This window comes from Tachypleus tridentatus, chromosome 2 (assembly GCF_004210375.1).
Source record: "Tachypleus tridentatus isolate NWPU-2018 chromosome 2, ASM421037v1, whole genome shotgun sequence".
Taxonomy (NCBI): Eukaryota; Metazoa; Arthropoda; class Merostomata; order Xiphosura; family Limulidae; genus Tachypleus; species Tachypleus tridentatus.
Window position 1 is genome coordinate 153,548,877 of NC_134826.1, and position 21,609 is coordinate 153,570,485.

Here is a 21,609-nt window from a genome sequence, read left to right on the forward strand (position 1 = left end):
AACACAATCAAATTTAATACAATTTGTGAGAACTTCAACTAAAATAATAGATTTTACAATTCAATAAACACCATGAAAAGAATGAAATAATAAAAATATAAATATGTCACAAAATTACATCAAGAATATTCACAAAATGACAGAAACTTTCAAAAGGTGACTTTATTAGAATAATTCATGATACAAATACAACAGGAAGTAATTCACCATGTGACAAAATCGAATAACAGTTAAAATGACTGCTTCATAAAACTTAACTAAGTTTAAAACAGAAGGAACAGGTGAATCCAACTGGTCTTTAATTTCCTTCTGTATAATTTCCTTATACTGAAGGAAACTAAAGCATAAAATAGAGACAAAAGGTGAATATACACTGAAGAATAAGTAGTAATATAAAGCTAAATACAGTTTTAATATAGGCTTAGCTCCTAACGTTAAAGAGTTGTCCACAGACAAATAATCTGAAAGGTGAAGACTCCTCAATTATACATAAAAGAAAAATCAGAGTCCATGTCAAATAGGAAGCAAAAAAAAAATTATAGCCTAAAAATTGATCATAAATATTGTGTGTTAATGATCAACCAAAGAATAACACGTATAAAAGTCAACTACCTGTAAAACACAAACATGAACAATTAAATATATGTATCCTGGAACATGTACAGGTTAAAAGGTAGTCCATAAGAACTGAGAAGGATACTAATCAAACTAAACAAATACACCAATCATAAAGACAGTACATATGAAAGTTACAAATACGTAAACAAACCAAACTTCAAATAATAAAATCCATTACTCTGTTTTATACACTCATTCAAATGAAGATTCTGCAAAAAGATATATAAGGTAATAGATAAAATGAGTTGACAGTATGAAAAGACATTATATGTAATGCCTTACAAGAAAGACATTATATGCAATGCCTTACAAGAAAATTTCACCTTTTAGTAAAAGAAACATGATATTCTTGTGTTGTGAAAAAACCAAAACTGAAAGTTGAAAAACACAATTTTTCAAGCAGATTAAAATACTTTCCTTGTTTTTAATAACATGTCAATGATACTCATTTAAAATGGAAACTACATTAAAAAGTCAATAATAAAACTTGAACATAAAAAACACAGTAAAACTAAATCAACTGTTAGAGCAAAAAAAAGATAAAGAAAACAGGTAAATATAATAAAAAACAGGCAGGTAAATATAATAAGAACAGGTAAATAAATATAATAAAAAACAGGTATGTAAATATAATAAAAACAGGTAGGTAAATATAATAAAAAACAGGTATGTAAATATAATAAAAAACAGGTATGTAAATATAATAAAAAACAGGTAAGTAAATAAATATAATAAAAAAAACAGGTAAGTAAATAAATATAATAAAGAAAACAGGTAGGTAAATAAATATAATAAAGAAAACAGGTAGGTAAATAAATATAATAATGAAAACAGGTAAGTAAATATAATAATGAAAACAGGTAAGTAAATATAATAATAAAAACAGGTAAGTAAATATAATAAAAACAGGTATTGTAAATATAATAAAAAAACAGGTAAGTAAATATTATAAAAAAACAGGTAAGTAAATATAATAAAAAACAGGTAAGTAAATATAATAAAAAACAGGTAAGTAAATATAATAAAAAAACAGGTAAGTAAATATAATAAAGAAAACAAGTAAATATAATAAAGAAAACAAGTAAATATAATAAAAACAGGTCAGTAAATATAAAAATAGGTAAGTAAATATAATAAAGAAAACAGGTCAGTAAATATAATAAGAAAAACAGGTAAATATAATAAAGAAAACAGAAAGTATTAATTAAAATCAGTAAAAATAATAGAGCAAACTTTTGGTGATCAGCCTGAAGATTTTCAGAGGAAGAAAAAGATTTGTGATGAGTTAAAAAACAACAGCAAAAAGTAGGAAAAGGAGTAACACTTGTAAGACATCAAGTGTTAGGTGTTATAACAACAACTTTACAACAAACAATTAACTGATGTATTTTACTTTTCTCTAACCAAATGCTTTACACAAATGTCTATGCAAAAGTGTTTTAAAAGTAGGACAAAAAAAGAGATCATCCAGGCATACAAAGGTGTAACTAATATTTTTATAACATAATAGATTAGAGAAATAACTTTGCACTATAACATTACATTATGAAAGCATTCATGGTAAAAAAAGAACAGATTACCTTTCCTCTTCCTGTCTTCTGCTGCACTGCTGTCTTCACCCATAATAAGTTTTTGTAGTTCTCTCCTTTCTGCCTCTTCTCGCTCATGTGACAGCTAGGGCAAAATAAAACAACCTTCTACAAGATATCACTTTCACTCCTGGCAAAAATAAGATATGACCAAGAAGTGGGTTATTTATTTTTACCTATAGCTGAAATAAGTAAAAGTAACATGAAACAAATATTTAGTATTATGTGATAGTGTGTTTAACTCATACTTCATTATATGATCTCTCTCCAATAACAAAACATGAATATTGTAATTCTATGTGTTTAAAGCTTGGGTTTTGTCTGGTACCCTGTATCAATCCTCTCATCAAAGGAAAGTGAAAGCATCTTACATAACATGCATAAAAAAAAACCGGTCAGAGACACCCACTAACAGATACAGCTGTTACTAAATCAAACATCTTACGTAACATGTACTAAAAACCCAGATCAGACACACCCACTATGAAACATGGCTGTTATTAAATTAAACATCTTATGTAACATATACCAAAAACCAGGTAAAACCCACTCACTAAGAAACACTGCTCTTACCTAATCAAACATCTTATGTAATATGTACTAAAAAGCCAGGTCAGAGACACCCACTATCAGAAACAGCTGTTACTAAATCAAATATCTTACACAACATGTACTAAGAAACAAATAACACAGGATACAGTTGTATGTTCAGTACAACTGTTTTAAACCTTGTCTCACATCCTATTCAATACTACTAAAACAGGACACAGTTGTATGTTAAGTACAACTGATTAAAACCTTGTCTTACATCCTATCCAATACTACTAAAACAGGACACAGTTGTATGTTCAGTACAACTGTTTAAAACCTTGTCTTACATCCTATCTAATCCTATTAATACAGAACAAAGTTATATCTTCAGTACAGCTGTTTTAACCCTTGTCTCACATCCTCTCCAATACTACTAATAAAGAGTGTAGTTATATGTTCAGCACAGCTGTTTTAAACCTTGTCTCACTTCCTCTCCCATACCATTAATACAGAACATTGTTATATGTTCAGTACAACTGTTTTAAAGCTTGTCTCACTTCCTCTCCCATACCATTAATACAGAACATTGTTATATGTTCAGTACAAGTGTTTTAAACCTTGTCTCACTTCCTCTCCCATACCATTAATACAGGACATTGTTATATGTTCAGTACAAGTGTTTTAAACCTTGTCTCACTTCCTCTCCCATACCATTAATACAGAACATTGTTATATGTTCAGTACAACTGTTTTAAAGCTTGTCTCACTTCCTCTCCCATACCATTAATACAGAACATTGTTATATGTTCAGTACAAGTGTTTTAAACCTTGTCTCACTTCCTCTCCCATACCATTAATACAGGACATTGTTATATGTTCAGTACAAGTGTTTTAAACCTTGTCTCACTTCCTCTCCCATACCATTAATACAGGACATTGTTATATGTTCAGTACAAGTGTTTTAAACCTTGTCTCACTTCCTCTCCAATACTACTAATAAAGAATGTAGTTATATGCTCAGTACAAGTGTTTTAAACCTTGTCTCACTTCCTCTCCCATACCATTAATACAGGACATTGTTATATGTTCAGTACAAGTGTTTTAAAGCTTGTCTTACATCCGATCCAATACTACTAATACAGAATACAGTTATACATTCAGTACAACTGTTTTAAACCTTGTCTCACGTCCCTCTCCCATACCATTAATACAGGACATTGTTATATGTTCAGTACAAGTGTTTAAACCTTGTCTCACTTCCTCTCCCATACCATTAATACAGGACATTGTTATATGTTCAGTACAAGTGTTTTAAAGCTTGTCTTACATCCGATCCAATACCATTAATAAGTTTTGAGATAAGGTAGACAAAATAACAATAAACTACAAGGCATCACATTTAGAACATTTCTCAGAGGTTAATAGAGAAAGAAAATTTGAGATTTTGTGAGAAGAGGAAATGTATTCTTAACTGTAACATGTAACAGAGACTATTCTAAATAAGTACTCCATGTATTCATGAATAAATCTTTATTTGTTGTGGAGGGTCAAATTGACCAAGCCTGTGTTGAAAGAGTTAAAGGTATTTAGAATATGGCGAATAGAAGATACAGTATACTATTAAGCTACATTCTGAACTAATTTGATTCATATAAAACTGTCCCAACAGTCAACATAAAACTCCTTTAAAGGTATTCATTACAAGGTACATTCTATTTCCCACATCCTGAACTAATTTGATCTCTGTATCATAAATTGATTTAGTTCAATGTTCAGAGGTTGTTTTTGTTTTTTTTAAACAAGGTAAAATTTAAAATGTTTCCTACTTGTGATGATGTCTTTTTGTTAGACAGCATGTTCTCTATGTTTTTACCCATTTCTTCAATGTCAGAATCATCATCCGTACTGGAAGCTTCATCACTGGACAGAACTTCAGTCGATGATAAAACTCTGCACAGAGGTTTTCACTTAAATAATGTGATGGAATTCTTACACTATTCTAAACTAGAGAAGTATAATTTTTCTAAATATTGTGGTATTCTGAGGTGAACTGATTTTTTCAAAGAGTGTTAGGTACATCCACTTTATAACATGACAACCAGCATGACATTTTATGTCTAAATTTAACTAAACAAAGTTGAAGGAAAGAAATACACAAACTATACACCATGTGTTATAAACAATAAAAGCAATCATTTAATCATTTTGTATCTCGCTTGTGCAGTTTGTTCAAAAGGTATTACAAATTTCACTTGTTCAACAATACATATGAAATTTCTTAACATATCCTCACAAAAACTGATAAAATCACAAGTATCTTTTTACGAACAAAAATGTTATTTTAATTAAATAATTTTAAACTGTTATTTATCTGTATGTAATTAGTTGAACTGAAGCTCTCAATAAATCAAGTGCAAGGTTGTTTTCATTTCAAATATAAAAATACTTCTCTGTATCTTACAGTTTTCATATTTCATTTGAATAAACTCTACAATATACTAAGATAAGTTTTCTAAAGCAAATGTCTATTTTCTCTCTCATATTACTAACTCTAGCTACTGTCATAACCTGTAGAACCTCCTAAAATCATATCACTAACTCTAGCTATTGTCATAACCTGTAGAACCTCCTAAAATCATATCACTAACTCTAGCTATTGTCATAACATTGTAGAACTTCCTAAAATCATATCACTAACTCTAGCTATTGTCATAACCTGTAGAACCTCTTAAAATCATATAACTAACTCTAGCTATTGTCGTAACCTCTCAAACCTTATATCACTAACTGTAGTTATTGTCGTAACCTATTGAATCTCATATCACTAACTGTTATTGTTAACTAAATATAAAATATTTTGGTAAAAAACAGTTATAAGTGCTACAGCCAAAAATACTAGAATCAGTTACATGTACTCTGTGACAGACTCTGCAAGACAAGTTTGAAATAACCATTGTTAGATTATAGTGTGAAATGAACTCTTTCTACCTACTATACAAAAGTGTAACTAACATCTACATGTAAGATATTAAGCTCATATAAATTTGATGAAGGTTCAACTGCATTCACCTTATAATCTAGATTTAAGCTGTCATTCTATTATTAAAGACACAGAGGGCCAAAGTAGAGAATTTACATAATTCACTGGTCACATGACAATATATCTGAAATTAAGAAGTCATTAAAAAGTTTCTTTTGAAATAAAAAAACATTAAAATTTAGTTAACAAAACTTCAAATCATAACAAATATTATAATGAAACTTTGTAGAATGGACAGAAACTGCCTGTTGTGAAGACACAAGTGCAGAAGACAATGTTTCGAAAGTCATTTGCCTTCAAGTCAGCATGTGTGTAGGTGCTCACGGGTTTTTATAGTGTCCTGGTGGGTTGTGGAGTGTGTGTTGTGATTGGTTGGATTATCGCTGTTTCTGATTGGAGGAGAAATTTCCTGTAGATTCAACCAATGGCAGCCACAGGTTACTCACCTCTAATCCTGAATCTCTGTTTAGTGAAGGTTTAATAGTGTTCATATAAAATGATTCTTTGATTTTTCTTCTCTTCCAGCATTTGTCTGTGTCAATGATTCTAGTTTTCCACCCAGTTTATTCTGTGTTCAGTTGATGTGGCATGCTCTGTAATGGCTGAATTTTATGTTTTCATGAGTCTTGTACAATGTTTATGTTCTTTTATTCTTGTCACGAGTTTTCTTCCCATTTCTCCAATGTATGTATCGTTACAGGAACACAGAATTTCATAGATGACATTTTTGAGATTCTCTTTGGTAGGTCGCTGTTTGTTTGTTTTCTTTTTTTTACAAAAATGGACCTTAAGGTATTGTAAGATTTCCACCAGACTTCTATGTCGAAATTTTTGGCTATGCATTTCAATGTTTCACTGAAATGTTGTAGGTATGGTAGGTAAATGCTGGTGACTTTCTGATGTTTTCTTTCTGTCATGGTCTTCTTCAAGGAGTTTTTGATCAAGGAGGAGGTGTAACCATTATGTTTAAAACTCTCTATGATCTTTTGGCGTTCTGCGTTCTTCTTATCGCAAATGTTTTCTGCTCTCTTGTTTAGGCATTGGATCATACCACGTTTCATTGAGGTCAGATGATAGGATTGGAAGTGTAGGTATCTGTCCATATGGGTAGGTTTTTCTGTATACAGTTGAGGTTATTTTTCTTGCTTGTTTGCTGATGAGTATGTCAAGAAACAATAGACTATTTTGTTCCTCTATTTCTATATTGAAGTGGATTCTTTTGTCTATGGAATTAAGATGTTCTAAGAAGACTCGTGAGTAACTTGTGGCTGCCATTGGTTGAATTTCCAGGAAATCTCTCCTCCAATCAGAAACAGTGATAATCCAACCAATCACAACACACTCTCCACAACCCACCAGGACACTATATAAACCTGTCAGCACCTACACATACACACTGACTTGAAGACAAAAGGCAAAAGACTTAAGACATGTTGTCCTCTACACTTGTGTCTCCACAACAGGCAGTTGCTGTCCATTCTACAAAGTTCCATGATGAATATGGTGCCTAAACAGTCTATCAAAGAAAAATATTGTAATGTTAATTTCATTCATATACAATGATAGTAAAGGTGTTTAATTAAATATTGAATGTAAGACAGTAACTTGTACACAAAATTGTTTAAAGAGGTACCCATTACAAAAGAGTAAAATCTCTTCTGCAAATGTTAAACATGGCCAAAAGGAAAACATCAGATTGAAAATTCAGAAAACACCTAAAATGGAATATAAAAAAACAACATGGTATCATCAACACAGCTAATCATGACAATTAAATACACCAATGGATAAGATCACAAACCTACCCATGAGGTAGGTGTTTCATCTATTATAGGTTTCTATACCTTTATTCAAATGGCATCCTTTACTTTATGTTTCACATTACATTTTTTACAAATGATTCTAAAAATTATATTTTCACTACAGTCATCTACATTTTCCAAATATTTGTGAAATATCTGACACAGCACATCCATGTTCTCTGTTCTATTAGTTAAATCTCTTCCAGTCTCCCCTGTCTATAGATTATTACAATCCATGTTCTCTGTTCTAGTAGTTAAATTCCCATCAGTTTCCCCATCTATAGATTATTACAATCCATGTTCTCTATTGTAGTAGCTAAATCCCTACCAATCTCTCCTATCTATAGATAATTACAATCTATGTTCTCTATTCTAGTAATTAAATCCCTACCGGTCTCCCCATCTATAGATTATTACAGTTCATGTTTTCTATTCCAGTAGTTAAATTCCTCCCAGTCTCCCTCTCTATAGATTATTACAGTTCATGTTTTCTATTCTAGTAGTTAAATTCCTACCAGCCTCCCCTCTCTATAGATTATTACAGTTCATGTTCTCTATTCTAGTAGTTAAATTTCTACCAGTCTCCCCTCTCTATAAATTATTACAGTTCATGTTTTCTATTCTAGTAGTTAAATTCCTCCCAGTCTCCCTTGTCTATAGATTATTGCAATCCATGTTCTCTATTGTAGTAGTTAAATTCCTACCAGTCTCCCTTATCTATAGATTATTACAGTCCATGTTCTCTGTTCCAGTAGTTAAATTCCTACCAGTCTCCCCTATCTATAGATTATTACTGTCCATGTTATCTATTCTAGCAGTTAAACATCAGTACAATCCATGTTCTCTGTTGTAGTAGCTAAATCCTACCAGTCTCCCCTTATATATATTACAGTTCATGTTCTCTATTCTAGTAGTTAAATCTCTACCAGTCTCCACTGTCTATAGATTATAACATTCCATGTTCTCTGTTCTAGTAGTTAAATTCCTACCAGTCTCCCCTATCTATAGATTATTACTGTCCATGTTATCTATTCTAGCAGTTAAATTCCCATCAGTTTCCCCATCTATAGAATATTACAATCCATGTTCTCTATTGTAGTAGCTAAATCCCTACCAATCTCCCCTATCTATAGATAATTACAATCTATGTTCTCTATTCTAGTAATTAAATCCCTACCAGTCTCCCCATCTATAGATTATTACAATCCATGTTCTCTATTCTAGTAATTAAATTTCTTCCAGTCTCCCCTGTCTATAGATTATTACAATTCATGTTCTCAGTTCTAGTAGTTAAATTCCTACTAGTCTCCTCTCTCTACAGATTATTACAGTTCATGTTTTCTATTCTAGTAGTTAAGTCCCAGTCTCCCTTGTCTATAGATTATTACAGTCCATGTTCTCTGTTCTAGTAGTTAAATTTCTTCCAGTCTCCCCTGTCTATAGATTATTACAGTCCATGTTCTCTGTTCCAGTAGTTAAATTCCTACCAGTCTCACTTGTCTATATTATTACAGTTCATGTTCTCTATTCTAGTAGTTAAATCTCTACCAGTCTCCACTGTCTATAGATTATAACATTCCATGTTCTCTGTTCTAGTAGTTAAATTCCTACCAGTCTCCCTTACCTATAGATTATTACAATCCATGTTCTCTGTTCTAGTAGTTAAATTCCTACCAGTCTCCCTTACCTATAGATTATTACAATCCATGTTCTCTGTTCTAGTAGTTAAATTCCTACCAGTCTCCCTATCTATAGATTATTACTGTCCATGTTATCTATTCTAGCAGTTAAATTCCCATCAGTTTCCCCATCTGTAGAATATTACAATCCATGTTCTCTATTGTAGTAGCTAAATCCCTACCAATCTCCCCTATCTATAGATAATTACAATCTATGTTCTCTATTCTAGTAATTAAATCCCTACCAGTCTCCCCATCTATAGATTATTACAATCCATGTTCTCTATTCTAGTAATTACATTTCTTCCAGTCTCCCCTGTCTATAGATTATTACAATTCATGTTCTCAGTTCTAGTAGTTAAATTCCTACCAGTCACCTCTCTCTACAGATTATTACAGTTAATGTTTTCTATTCTAGTAGTTAAATTCCTCCCAGTCTCCCCTGTCTATAGATTATTACAGTTCATGTTCTCTATTCTAGTAGTTAAATTTCTACCAGTCTCCCCTCTCTACAGATTATTACAGTTCATGTTTTCTATTCTAGTAGTTAAATTCCTCCCAGTCTCCCTTGTCTATAGATTATTACAGTCCATGTTCTCTGTTCTAGTAGTTAAATTCCTACCAGTCTCCCCTATCTATAGATTATTACTGTCCATGTTAGCTATTCTAGTAGTTAAATTCCCATCAGTTTCCTATCTATAGATTATTACAATCCATGTTCTCTATTGTAGTAGTTAAATTCCTACCAGTCTCCCCTGTCTATAGATTATTACATTCCATATTCTCTGTTCTAGTAGTTAAATTCCTACCAGTCTCCCTTACCTATAGATTATTACAATCCATGTTCTCTGTTCTAGTAGTTAAATTCCTACCAGTCTCCCTATCTATAGATTATTACTGTCCATGTTATCTATTCTAGCAGTTAAATTCCCATCAGTTTCCCCATCTATAGATTATTACAATCCATGTTCTCTATTGTAGTAGCTAAATCCCTACCAATCTCCCTATCTATAGATAATTACAATATATGTTCTCTATTCTAGTAATTAAATCCCTACCAGTCTCCCCATCTATAGATTATTACAATCCATGTCCTCTATTCTAGTAATTAAATTTCTTCCAGTCTCCCCTGTCTATAGATTATTACAATTCATGTTCTCAGTTTTAGTAGTTAAATTCCTACCAGTCTCCTCTCTCTACAGATTATTACAGTTCATGTTTTCTATTCTAGTAATTAAATTCCTACCAGTCTACCCTGTCTATAGATTATTACAGCCTTCATGTTCTCATGTTTCTAGTAGTTAAATTCCTACCAGTCTCCCTTCTCTATAGATTATTACAGTTCATGTTTTCTATTCTAGTAGTTAAATTCCTACCAGTCTCCCCTGTCTATAGATTATTACAGTCCATGTTCTCTGTTCTAGTAGTTAAATTCCTACCAGCCTCCATGTTATCTATTCCATCAGTTTCCCCTCTATAGATAATTACAGTTCATGTTCTCTATTGTAGTAGTTAAATTCCTACCAGTCTCCCTTATCTATAGATTATTACAGTCCATGTTCTCTGTTCTAGTAGTTAAATTCCAACCAGTCACCTATATAGATACCCCAAAAAGTGATAGATTTATAATGTAAATAAAACATACCTGTTTTGTAAATCAAATATCCTTTGACATTCTTCTTTGTACCTCTCTTGGTGTTCAGCAATACTAAAACGATTTCCTCGTGCAAATTTACTCATTGCTATATGAGAAAAAATTCAGTTTAATATTTACAAACTTAATCTTGTATCTATAATCTGAAAAATGAAACACAAACAAGAAACATTTGTAAAAATACATTTGAGCATCTTTCTTATGGAGGGAACACAAAGTATCCCAAAGTGAGGTCAATCACATAGAAGCAAAAAGAAATATTCGCTGCTGTCAGATTAGGTATGTCCTGATACATATTAGATGCTTCTAAATTTTTAACTTTACTTTCACCATAATTTTACATGTCCTACAATATCATAGCATCACTTAAAACTTGCCTTTTTTTTATTCTGGTATCTATAATACCCTTGTTTTCATTGAAGAGAGGTTTATCTAAAGGTTTACAGAAAAAAAGATGTAAGATGAAGAATTCAGCTTCTCCACTTAATATATATTTGTTTTCTATTGTTATGAAAATGTGTCGTGTTTGCAATCTGATAAGTGTGTGGTTTATCTAAAGACAAGTTTTGAAGTTTAACTCATGCTACTAGCGTGTATACATTAGGGATGTCTAGAACACACAAAAACACTCTGTCAAAATCTGATCCTTACATTGGAGATCTTGGGCACATCTGCACCAATCTGATGTTTCAAATAGGTTGCAGGCTTAGTTTGTACCCTATAGTTCTCTAACTAACAGAAATAATCTGATATATTCTTAATGTATTCTATTGTATAAGTTGTGCCAGCTCTACACTTTTAAGATATATATGTATATACTTTTGGAATGTGATATCTACAAAAACCTACTGCACTTTCTCAGTAGAATATCACAGATACATATTTCATCTACAGAGTGACATGTAAATAAAGCTCTTGTTTTCTTTCATTTATGACATCATATATTAAATATCTGTAAGCATGAGATAAAGATGTTAGCACATATCTCACCTTCTTCCCCAGCCTTAGCTTGTTCTGTTGAAAGTGTTCGAACAACGCCTATAACCTCCCACCGAAAGTTTATGTGATCTGAAAATGTAACATTAAATTAGTTATTTTAATATTATAACATGTACAATAATACTTACAATAATGTAGCTAAGTTTTCATTAATGTATTACCTCTTCTTCTGGAACTCCAAATTTCCTCAACAGTTGTTTGGCATTACTCAGTGAGAGCCTTCTCAGATCAGCATCTGTTCCAGTTACAGTCTTTTTTAGCTGGCGTCTGGCTGGATCCATCATCCTTTTTGTCAATGAAAACACAAGAATCCAATTTACTTTTATCTTTCAAATTCAACAGAAAATTGTCATGTTATACATAATTGATAAAAAATGTACTCTATTTTGTACTGCGGCAAATACTTATTAATGAAAATACTTTAAAACCCAACTTTATATTCAGTTCAACTTTCAAGAAACTCTCTTTTAGTGCTAATTATATTGTTACTAAATCCTTACAAGCAGTACTATAGACAGATATAAGATAAACTTTAATGATTCATATATAATCCACTTCACAACCTGAGACACTAAAGTCATGACTGAACTGATGTTTAAACATACATCAGAATAACTTTGATTAAATAAAGAAATATTTATGATCTATAGATACGTACCTTTGACTGCTGTGGTTTGTTTGGTACTCTAACATATGAAAATCCTTCCCCACATCCTGTTGGATCTGCAACACCTGTAAGCTGTAGCAAACACTTTCCTTTCATAGCAGATATAAAGGCTCGAGTAGTATTCCAAGGGCAGCTTTCACCTGAAACAAGAGAACAAAACAGAATACAGGCTCTAGTAGTATTCCAAGGGGCAGCTTTCACCTGAAACAAGAGAACAAAACAGAATACAGGCTCTAGTAGTATTCCAAGGTACAGCTTTCACCTGAAACAAGAGAACAAAACAGAATACAGGCTCTAGTAGTATTCCAAGGGGCAGCTTTCACCTGAAACAAGAGAACAATACAGAATACAGGCTCTAGTAGTATTCCAAGGGGCAGCTTTCACCTGAAACAAGAGAACAAAACAGAATACAGGCTCGAATAGTATTCCAAGGGGCAGCTTTCACCTGAAACAAGAGAACAATACAGAATACAGGCTCTAGTAGTATTCCAAGGGGCAGCTTTCACCTGAAACAAGAGAACAAAACAGAATACAGGCTCTAGTGGTATTCCAAGGGGCAGCTTTCACCTAAAACAAAAGAGAACAAAACAGAATACAGGCTCTAGTGGTATTCAAAAGAGAAAATTTTATCTGAACTACAAGAGGATGAAACAAAATAAAGTCTCTTGTAGTATTCCAAGGAGTGGCTTTCACCTGAACTATAAGAGAATGAAACAGAATAAAGTATCTGGTAGTATTCCAAGTTTTACCTAAATAGTAGTAAGAAGAAAAAAATAGGAGGATATGGGTTCAGGTTCTAGATCATGTGTTTAGTTCTCTTAACAGTGCAAGTCTATGTTTACATGTGTTTTATTCACATACATGTGTATACTTATGTAAAACGTTCATAAAATTATGAGTTAAGATATGCATGTCAAATGAAACACCTGTTTCCAACAAACTAAAAGTCTGGAATATAAAGAAAACAATACTGAAATATATTCCTAATTTCATTATGTTGAATGGAAAGAGCTTCTTAGTGGTGAAGCTGGTTTCCTATCAAGGGCGTAGCTTTAGAAAGGAAACTTTATAATAATTTATTTCTAAAGAAGTTTAAAATTCAGGGTATTGGTAAGCACAAAGAACACACATTATCTGAAACTTAACTTAGTTCAATGCTCTGACTTCCCTTATTATCCCACATGTATAAGTGGTAAATTTAATAAAGTTGACTTGGACATTACTACTCTGGCCTCTAGTGTTAAGATGAGAATCAGTAGCCAGTGAATTTACCAACATACCAGGCAACAGTATAAGTAATCCTATGGACCTAAGTGATTCCATAATCTAGTGGTGCACCATAACATCTGCTGTAACCATAATGGACTATAAGAATCTACCAACCTCATTATGGTTACGAAAGGAGTTAGCATCTTGTGAAGTAACCAGTAAACCAGACAACAGTATATATGATACCAGGGAAAGGTCAATAAGTTAGTGGTGCACCATAACATCTGCTGTAACCATGATGGACTATAAGGATCTACCAACCTCATTAAGGTTAGTAAAGGAGTTAGCATCTTGGTAAGTAATAAATAAACCAGACAACAGTATATATGATTCCAGGGAAAGGTCAATAAGTTGGTGGTGCACCATAAAATCTGCTGTAATCATGATGTCAAAAAAACAAAAAAATTGTAGAAGAGTTCAGTGAGTGAGACAGGTTGTCTTGTGCCTTATTCATTTTAATTTTGGAAAGGGCAGCAAGGAATTAGCAAGTACATGGAGGAATATTTACATAGATAATGTTGATTTGTTGGCTGAAAACATGACAGAAAAATGTGCAATTGGAATATCTAAAAGAACTACAATGAAGTTGTTATATCAATGGGAAAAGCAGTTATGAATGCCAGTAGAAGAGATGAGCCAGCATTTCAACAAGGATTGGAAGAAAGAGATGAGTGTAACATAGATGGTAAGGTGTTTTACTCATGTAGGACCACCAATTACAGCAAATAATGAGTTAGAGAAGGAAGAGGAAACCAGGATATTTTAACCCACCTTACGATGTTTCTAAAAGTACACCACTGCCTATGGAAATAAAAGTATAATAATTTCTGTTTTAACAGATGTAGCAGAAATTCCAGTGTAATAAGAAATTTAAAGATAAAACTAGTAAATCTGAAAACAACAATTTGCAGCCCAGTCTACAATAGTCAGCAGCAAAAAGAACTAATATTAGTTATCAATATAATCAGAGCAGTATAAATATGCTGGGGTGCTGAAACCTTGCATGTACAAGAAAACAAACATTTATTAATCTGTGTATTAACTGGTTATGCAAGGAAGAACACTAAAAGAAAAGTCTTGGATAAGATGGAGGAACCTGTTAAACAGTGATCTATGCCTGTTAGGAGTGGTGCAATCTGAAAACAGTTAACAGATGTAGCAGCCAAGAGTCTCAAAAGATCAACTGCAATGGATGAGTTTTACATGATAACAGGATCTTCACCATTTTAAAACTAAACTGTCAGAGTCGTTTTTTGTGTTAATAAATAAATGCACAATGTTTTATCAATAATCACAAGAAAATAAATGATTACCTCATCATCCATTTTCATTTGCATTTCTTCATCATTTTCATCTTCTGGTGCAAATAATGATTTTCTCCATAACCAGCATCCTAGCAGCACAAAATAACAAGCAACACCCAAAAAATAAGAAATTATTAAGTTTGTTTTTACAGTATTAAAATATTTAAATATTTTTCACTGTAAATTTTATGAAAATAAATTATTATAGAACAGCATATTACAGAAAAACCTGAGACACTTTGAATACTTTAATATACTCTGAATTATAATACCTAACAAACAGGTTTTTAAATACTTCACATAAGAAAACAGATAGTAAAACATTGAATACACAGGCATCACTCACATAATATTCAACCAAAGCTTAACTTACTTTTAATCTCTGTTCTGCAGCTAGCATACTATAATATGCACAACACTGTTCTGGAATAACCATGGCTCTTATCTCTTCTTCAGTAGGTAATCTAAAGTCAGGTTTCAGTACCCACCAGTTAGAATCCATTCCTAGATTACATGCAAAAACTAATCATTACATCTATTAATGTCATACTTTATTAATACCAATAACACAAACAACTACTGTTACACATTAAAGGCACAACTGGTTCACGTAATAAAATTCAACTCTTTAAGCAGTAACAGTTACTGTTAAGTCAGAAAATATTATCACTGTTAACAGCTGGCATTTTTAACCGTAATTATTAGCAAACTTTATCAGTTAAAGACCAGAATCTTCACTCAGGATGTCAGTACAATCCAACTGGCTTTTATAAGCAGTCTGGAGCTTAGAACAAGATAGAGTTACAAACTCTATAATTGCTAATACGTTCCATACTACAACACCAGATAAACACAATGTAAATGAGAACAAACAGTTAACACCAATAATGTGGGTACCACTTTTGGTTTATTTAAATGTAGGTTTTATCAAATACTACAGATCTAGTATTATGAAATAACCCTTCCTAAGAACAAAAGGGGTTACTGTACATTGGTCAGCTTTCATAAGCAAGCACGGAAGTGCATGCTATTTCTAAATGCCATCAAGTTAAAACTGACAGTCATAGATTAGTTCTTTAGTAAATTAAATCAACAGAATGAATTATAATGTGTTAAGCATTTATTAATTTTAGTTGTTTATGAATAACAAGATTACTATACTAGGTTCATTTATCTACCTGTTCTTTTGAAATCTGCACACAGTTTCAGCCGTTTACGTATACTACTTTCAGAATGAGAAGGAAAAGCCTTTTTAATATCTTCCATTTTGATACGTCGCGGACTGTCTTTACTTTTCCAAAAAAGTCTGTATATAAAAACCTACAGAAGAAATTCAAATTAATAACGTAGAAATACTTTTTAAGACTAAAGACATTTTATACAAATATTTGGCATTAAAATATAGCAAACACTTCTTGTTTAAGTTACTTAGTCATGTAAGTTATATGCTTTAATGGGGCTTTCTAGACAGTTGTTGTTGTTGTTGTGGTTATAAACAAACACTTTCCAGAGTAACAAAAAAGCATGATATGTAACCAAAGAAGAAAATACTAAATAACACATAATGATTGGTAATATTTTTAACACCACTGTCATTTCAACACATTCTAGAAATTACTTAAAATAGAAGATTTTCAAAAGATATGAAAATATATAGACACAATTATGAACTGCTTTAGTAAAACATTAACAACTTTATTACAAAAATAAAACTTGGAATATAGTTTGTAGTTCTTCAGAACTAACATATATTATATGATAGTACACTTTACAAACAATAAATGCTAATGTATATTATATGAAAGAATACTTTACAAAAAAACAATAAATGCTAGTGTATATTATATGACAGTACACTTTACAAACCTGCAAAAAATCTCTTATAAAGTTGTTCGCTTTTTTTGAATTAGGTCCTGGTACTTCAAACAAAGGAAGTTCTTGACCAACAGTGTAGATCGTCTCCACTTCACGAATATAGTAGCTAGAAGAACATTTCTTCCATGTAATATTTAAAGATAAGATTTTGTTTTCTTATTGCAACTTCCAACAAATGTCCCTAAGAAGAACCCATTAACACCACCCATACGGGCCTGCTTGACAAAACTCAGCTTTGAAACAGAAGTTTATAAGCATATTAAACACTATAAACATTGTTTATGTTTTAAAGAAACATCATAAAGTGCTCTAAAATCAGATGTCTTCCACTTTCTATTCTTCAGAATAGCAAACAAATTACTGCTCCCCCCACTTTACTTGTAGGGCTGGTGTAAGGTCTCAAAGGTCCATAACTATCATAAATGCACAGGCCATTAATTGGACAGGCATAGTGGAGAGAAGGTCTGGCTAATGATGGGTGGAATCACTTGTTGGCTTTTTCTTTTAACTTTATTGATGAGGAAAAACAACAGTACATTTTAGTAAGTTATCAGTTCTATTGTTTTTTTAGACAGGTAGAAAAAAGCTTTTGTATTGTTTCCATTCACTCTTTCAATTCACTTTTACTATTCACATTGTATGTCTCAATTTACTGGTAGACATAGTGTGGCCCAATAATATATAACAAAACTGTAAAGTAACATACAGTTAACATTTGAAAAATTCATAATGAAGAATCTAACTGTTTTATTTTGCTCTAGCACTGTGATATCATTCAATAAATACACTGAATATATAACTGAACCAGGTTTTAGATTCATACTACTCTGTTAAAAGCCACAGTGACAACTGTGAAAATGACAAGAGCAAAAACTTTAACAGAAACCATGCCTTAAAAATGACACAATCAATAATTTTAATGGAAGTAATACTTAAAAATAACACTTTCAATAACTTGAACAGAAGTGTCATGCCTTAAAGGTAAGTCCTAAGAATTAAAATAGTAAATTATTTTCTGTCATTGCCAAAGTCCAAACTATTTACTTCCAGCTTAGTGCTTCATTTGGTAAACTGTTTGAAAAAACAGGATGATGTCCATAAGACATATAGGATTAAAAGGTTAGAAATTATAATCTTATGACATCATTTACATCACTATTCCATTCACAGCTAATGATAACTCAAAACTCTATACAAGACATACTGGATTAAAAGACTAGAAATTATAATCTCATGACATCGTTTACATCATTATTCCATTCTCTAGCTAAAGATAACTCAAAACTCTATACAAGACATACTGGACTAAAAGACTAGAAATTATAATCTCATGACATCATTTACGTCATTATTTCATTCTTCACCTAAAGATAACTCAAAACTCCACACATTTCAATATTATATGTCATTTACTTCATTTTGAATCCATGTTCTTATGATAAATTTATATTGTTGCAAGTTGTTTGAATTTGGTAGTGAAGTGATTAAGTAAACCATAAAATAAAGGGTGTTATACTAAAGAGGGTACTCACTGCTGGCGAGTTCTGATGATCAAGAAGTCTGTATCTGGTAATTCATGTTGATAGATAGGAGAACGAAATAGATTGTTCTCAAACGCTTGCATGGCTTGACCAGGAGCAAGACTACCCAGAAATGGAGATGTGTATGCATATGCTGTTTCACCATACTTGAAATCAGGGGCTCCACTGTCCTTACCTGGTTTCTGGAGTGTTTAGTATTACAAACATCACTATTAAACTAATGTTCCAGGAACTTCTAACCATAATAAAGATATTTTGAATATTTCATACAATCTCATTTGTTAGAATTTTTTCACAACCATACATGAAAGAACATAGAACATATATATATATTAGTAAAGCATATTTATGTAAACACACTAACTTAGGACAAATGTTATTGCCTTTCTCATATGACTTAAAGATAGGTCACATTTGGGGACTGGAATAAGCCACGGTAGGATGGACTGACCAGTAGATACAGCAAAGTTATCCAAGGACAGACCCAATTCATCCAACTGTACCTGGATATGAAGGCAATGGCAGATCTTCTATTCTGAAAAAGTATGGGCCACCAAGGAAGAAAAACACAACCCTAAGTGGGATGTTTTAGTAAGGAACAAAGTTTCAAAGCATATAGTAAAGACAGTTGCAAATGGCAGAGGTGCAAAGAAGGTTCATGAGACTTTACGTATAAGCTCTGAACTGGGGAAGTGCAGAAAGCTCCAGTGCAAAGCGAAAATCCTTGATGATGAATGGGGTCCAGCATCTTTAAGAGCCATAGACCAGTGTTCCATAGTCTAGTTTTGATCGAATAAGAGCACGATATATCTTTAGCAAAGAAGAATAGCAACAGAAGCAGGAGACAGATGGCACAGCATTTCATAGTGTACATCATCAGGTCCAACCTATGTACTGCTAGACTGATGAAGGGCCAGTTTGAGTTCCACCAGTGTAAACGGGACAATTATAGTCATAGAAACAATCAGCTTGAAAGGACAGAGGTGTTTGCTCTGCCTGAGTCTTGATGGCTAAGAAGGTGGAGGAAAAAGCAGAAGTAAAAGATTCCTGGCAAAAGCTTTCACCTAGACTATCAGTGATGCTCTGGGTATCAGCTACTTTCTGGACATCAGAGAGCAAGATTGAAATGGGAACAAAATCACACTGTCCACTGACTTTTCGAATCGTGTCCCACATGACTTTGGGACTGGTGGTAGAAGTTATGCTGGTTGTGAACTTAATCCATGATTCCTTCTAGCTTTCACGTCTTACTCATTGAGCATGTGCACGGGACTGTTGGAAAGCAATGCGGTCTGAAAATGTGGGATACATGCGAAAAATATCCCAGGCCCATTTCTAAGCTTTGTATGTTACGTGGTATGCAGGATTTTACCATGGACAAGGATATCATGGAAAACATGTCAAGGTTTTAGGAATACATTGAGCAGCTGCTTGTATAATATAGTCAGTTACTGCTTCCAGATGGTCATCTATTGAAGGCTCACAGACGATGGCAGGATCAAGTTCTATGAGAGCAGTAAATGTGGGCCAGTTTGCTTGATCCAGCTTCCACCTGGGCACTCGAGGTATGACACAAGGAAACACAGATGGCTGTGGCCTCCAAGGGTGTGTCAAGTGGCAAAGACAGGGTAGGCACATGCTGATCAACCAACAGTGCCACCCCTCCATGCACTCGTCCATCACACACTCTGTCATTTATGTACAAAGAAAACGCCAAAAAGGTGACTGTATCAGCTGGTTTCAGAGATGTTTCCAGTAAGGAGAGACATACAGGATAGTAGGAAGCAATCAGTGTTTTGATATCATCCAGGTTAGAACATAAACCTCGACAGTTCCATTGTATTAAGGTTGCCATTTTATTTACATGTATGTGAATTGGATGGAGAACTCTTCTGTTTATGACATCTTTTTTTTTTACTGTCTTTATTTGAAAAAGGTCTATCAACCTCCATGGATCCTGCCCTAGGTTGATTGGTTAGGTCTTTGCTGTTGGAATAGGATTACAGCAACTAAAGAAGAAAATAAATGAATGATCGTTTTGTATCGTGGAGTTGGAGAAGAAGATGTATCCAAGGGAATGCCTGTACCCAAAACCAAAGGAAGGGGATCTTGGGATTTGTTGGAAAGTATGGAAGGGACAAATATGGGTGTTGAAGTTGATTCATCAACCTTTTTAACCATGACTTTTCATTTGTTTTGAGAGGCACAGAGTGACTCGTTTGCACTCCTACTATGGTAGTGGAATGAATGGCAGCAGCATATGTCCAATATGAAATGGTAGACAGCAACTTTCAAGCCTCAGGATAAGTAATGTTATAAATCATTTTCAACGGTTGCACCTCTTTTTCTTCCAACCATTTAGAGCAAGAAAGATGGGTTAGAGCCATTGCAATTGATGCAATGAGGGTCAGTTTCACACTCGTAGGCATGATGGTCCTTGCCACAGCAATAAACACATGTCAAGGAACTAACCACAACATGACATCTTTGAGTGACCAAACCACTGACACTGGAAACATTGGATAAGGTTTGGAATGTATGACCATACTTTACAATTAAGATACCCTACCTTGATGGTGGCAGGTAGAGGTAGTGATGTAAATGTCACAATGAGGACATTGGTCAGCATCATAATCCATCATTTTGAGTGGATATACACCTCACTGCAGAAACTCCTTGTGTGGAGAAACCAGTGAAAATCTCTGCCTCTGAAATGTTCTTCAAGTTCCTCTCAACAATAACTCCTTGTGATGAATTCAAAGTAGCAATAGGTATATCCCCAACTGCCTTTGAATGAAAGAGGAGTTCACTGTATGGAGATGTGGATGTTTCCACCAATATGTCACCAGATCGAAGTTTCTTTACTGATTTTGGAGAGCCAGCAAGTCCCTCTAGTCCCTTCTGAATGAAAAAGGAAAACATTTGCCCTAAAAGTTTGTGTGAAAGAGAATGCAATATAAGAAAATGAGGTTCAACAGGTGGTACAGATGGCGAGGATGTCTGCTCAGAATCTTCAAGACATGGTTGATTTTTCACTATTT

At 33.0% G+C, this 21,609-nt stretch overlaps 1 protein-coding gene across 1 annotated transcript in view; it reads right to left on the reverse strand.

The window, feature by feature from the left end:
* LOC143245391 (transcription initiation factor TFIID subunit 1-like) overlaps nt 1-21,609 on the reverse strand; it is a 78,471-nt gene that overhangs the window by 7,652 nt on the left and 49,210 nt on the right. The window contains 14 exon segments of the mRNA XM_076491680.1: nt 2,199-2,292; nt 4,565-4,688; nt 10,905-11,001; nt 11,904-11,981; nt 12,037-12,172; nt 12,174-12,197; nt 12,571-12,689; nt 13,113-13,146; nt 15,162-15,226; nt 15,229-15,241; nt 15,526-15,656; nt 16,331-16,472; nt 17,019-17,133; nt 18,560-18,750. Of these exon segments, the coding sequence (XP_076347795.1) occupies nt 2,199-2,292; nt 4,565-4,688; nt 10,905-11,001; nt 11,904-11,981; nt 12,037-12,172; nt 12,174-12,197; nt 12,571-12,689; nt 13,113-13,146; nt 15,162-15,226; nt 15,229-15,241; nt 15,526-15,656; nt 16,331-16,472; nt 17,019-17,133; nt 18,560-18,750 (1,363 nt within the window).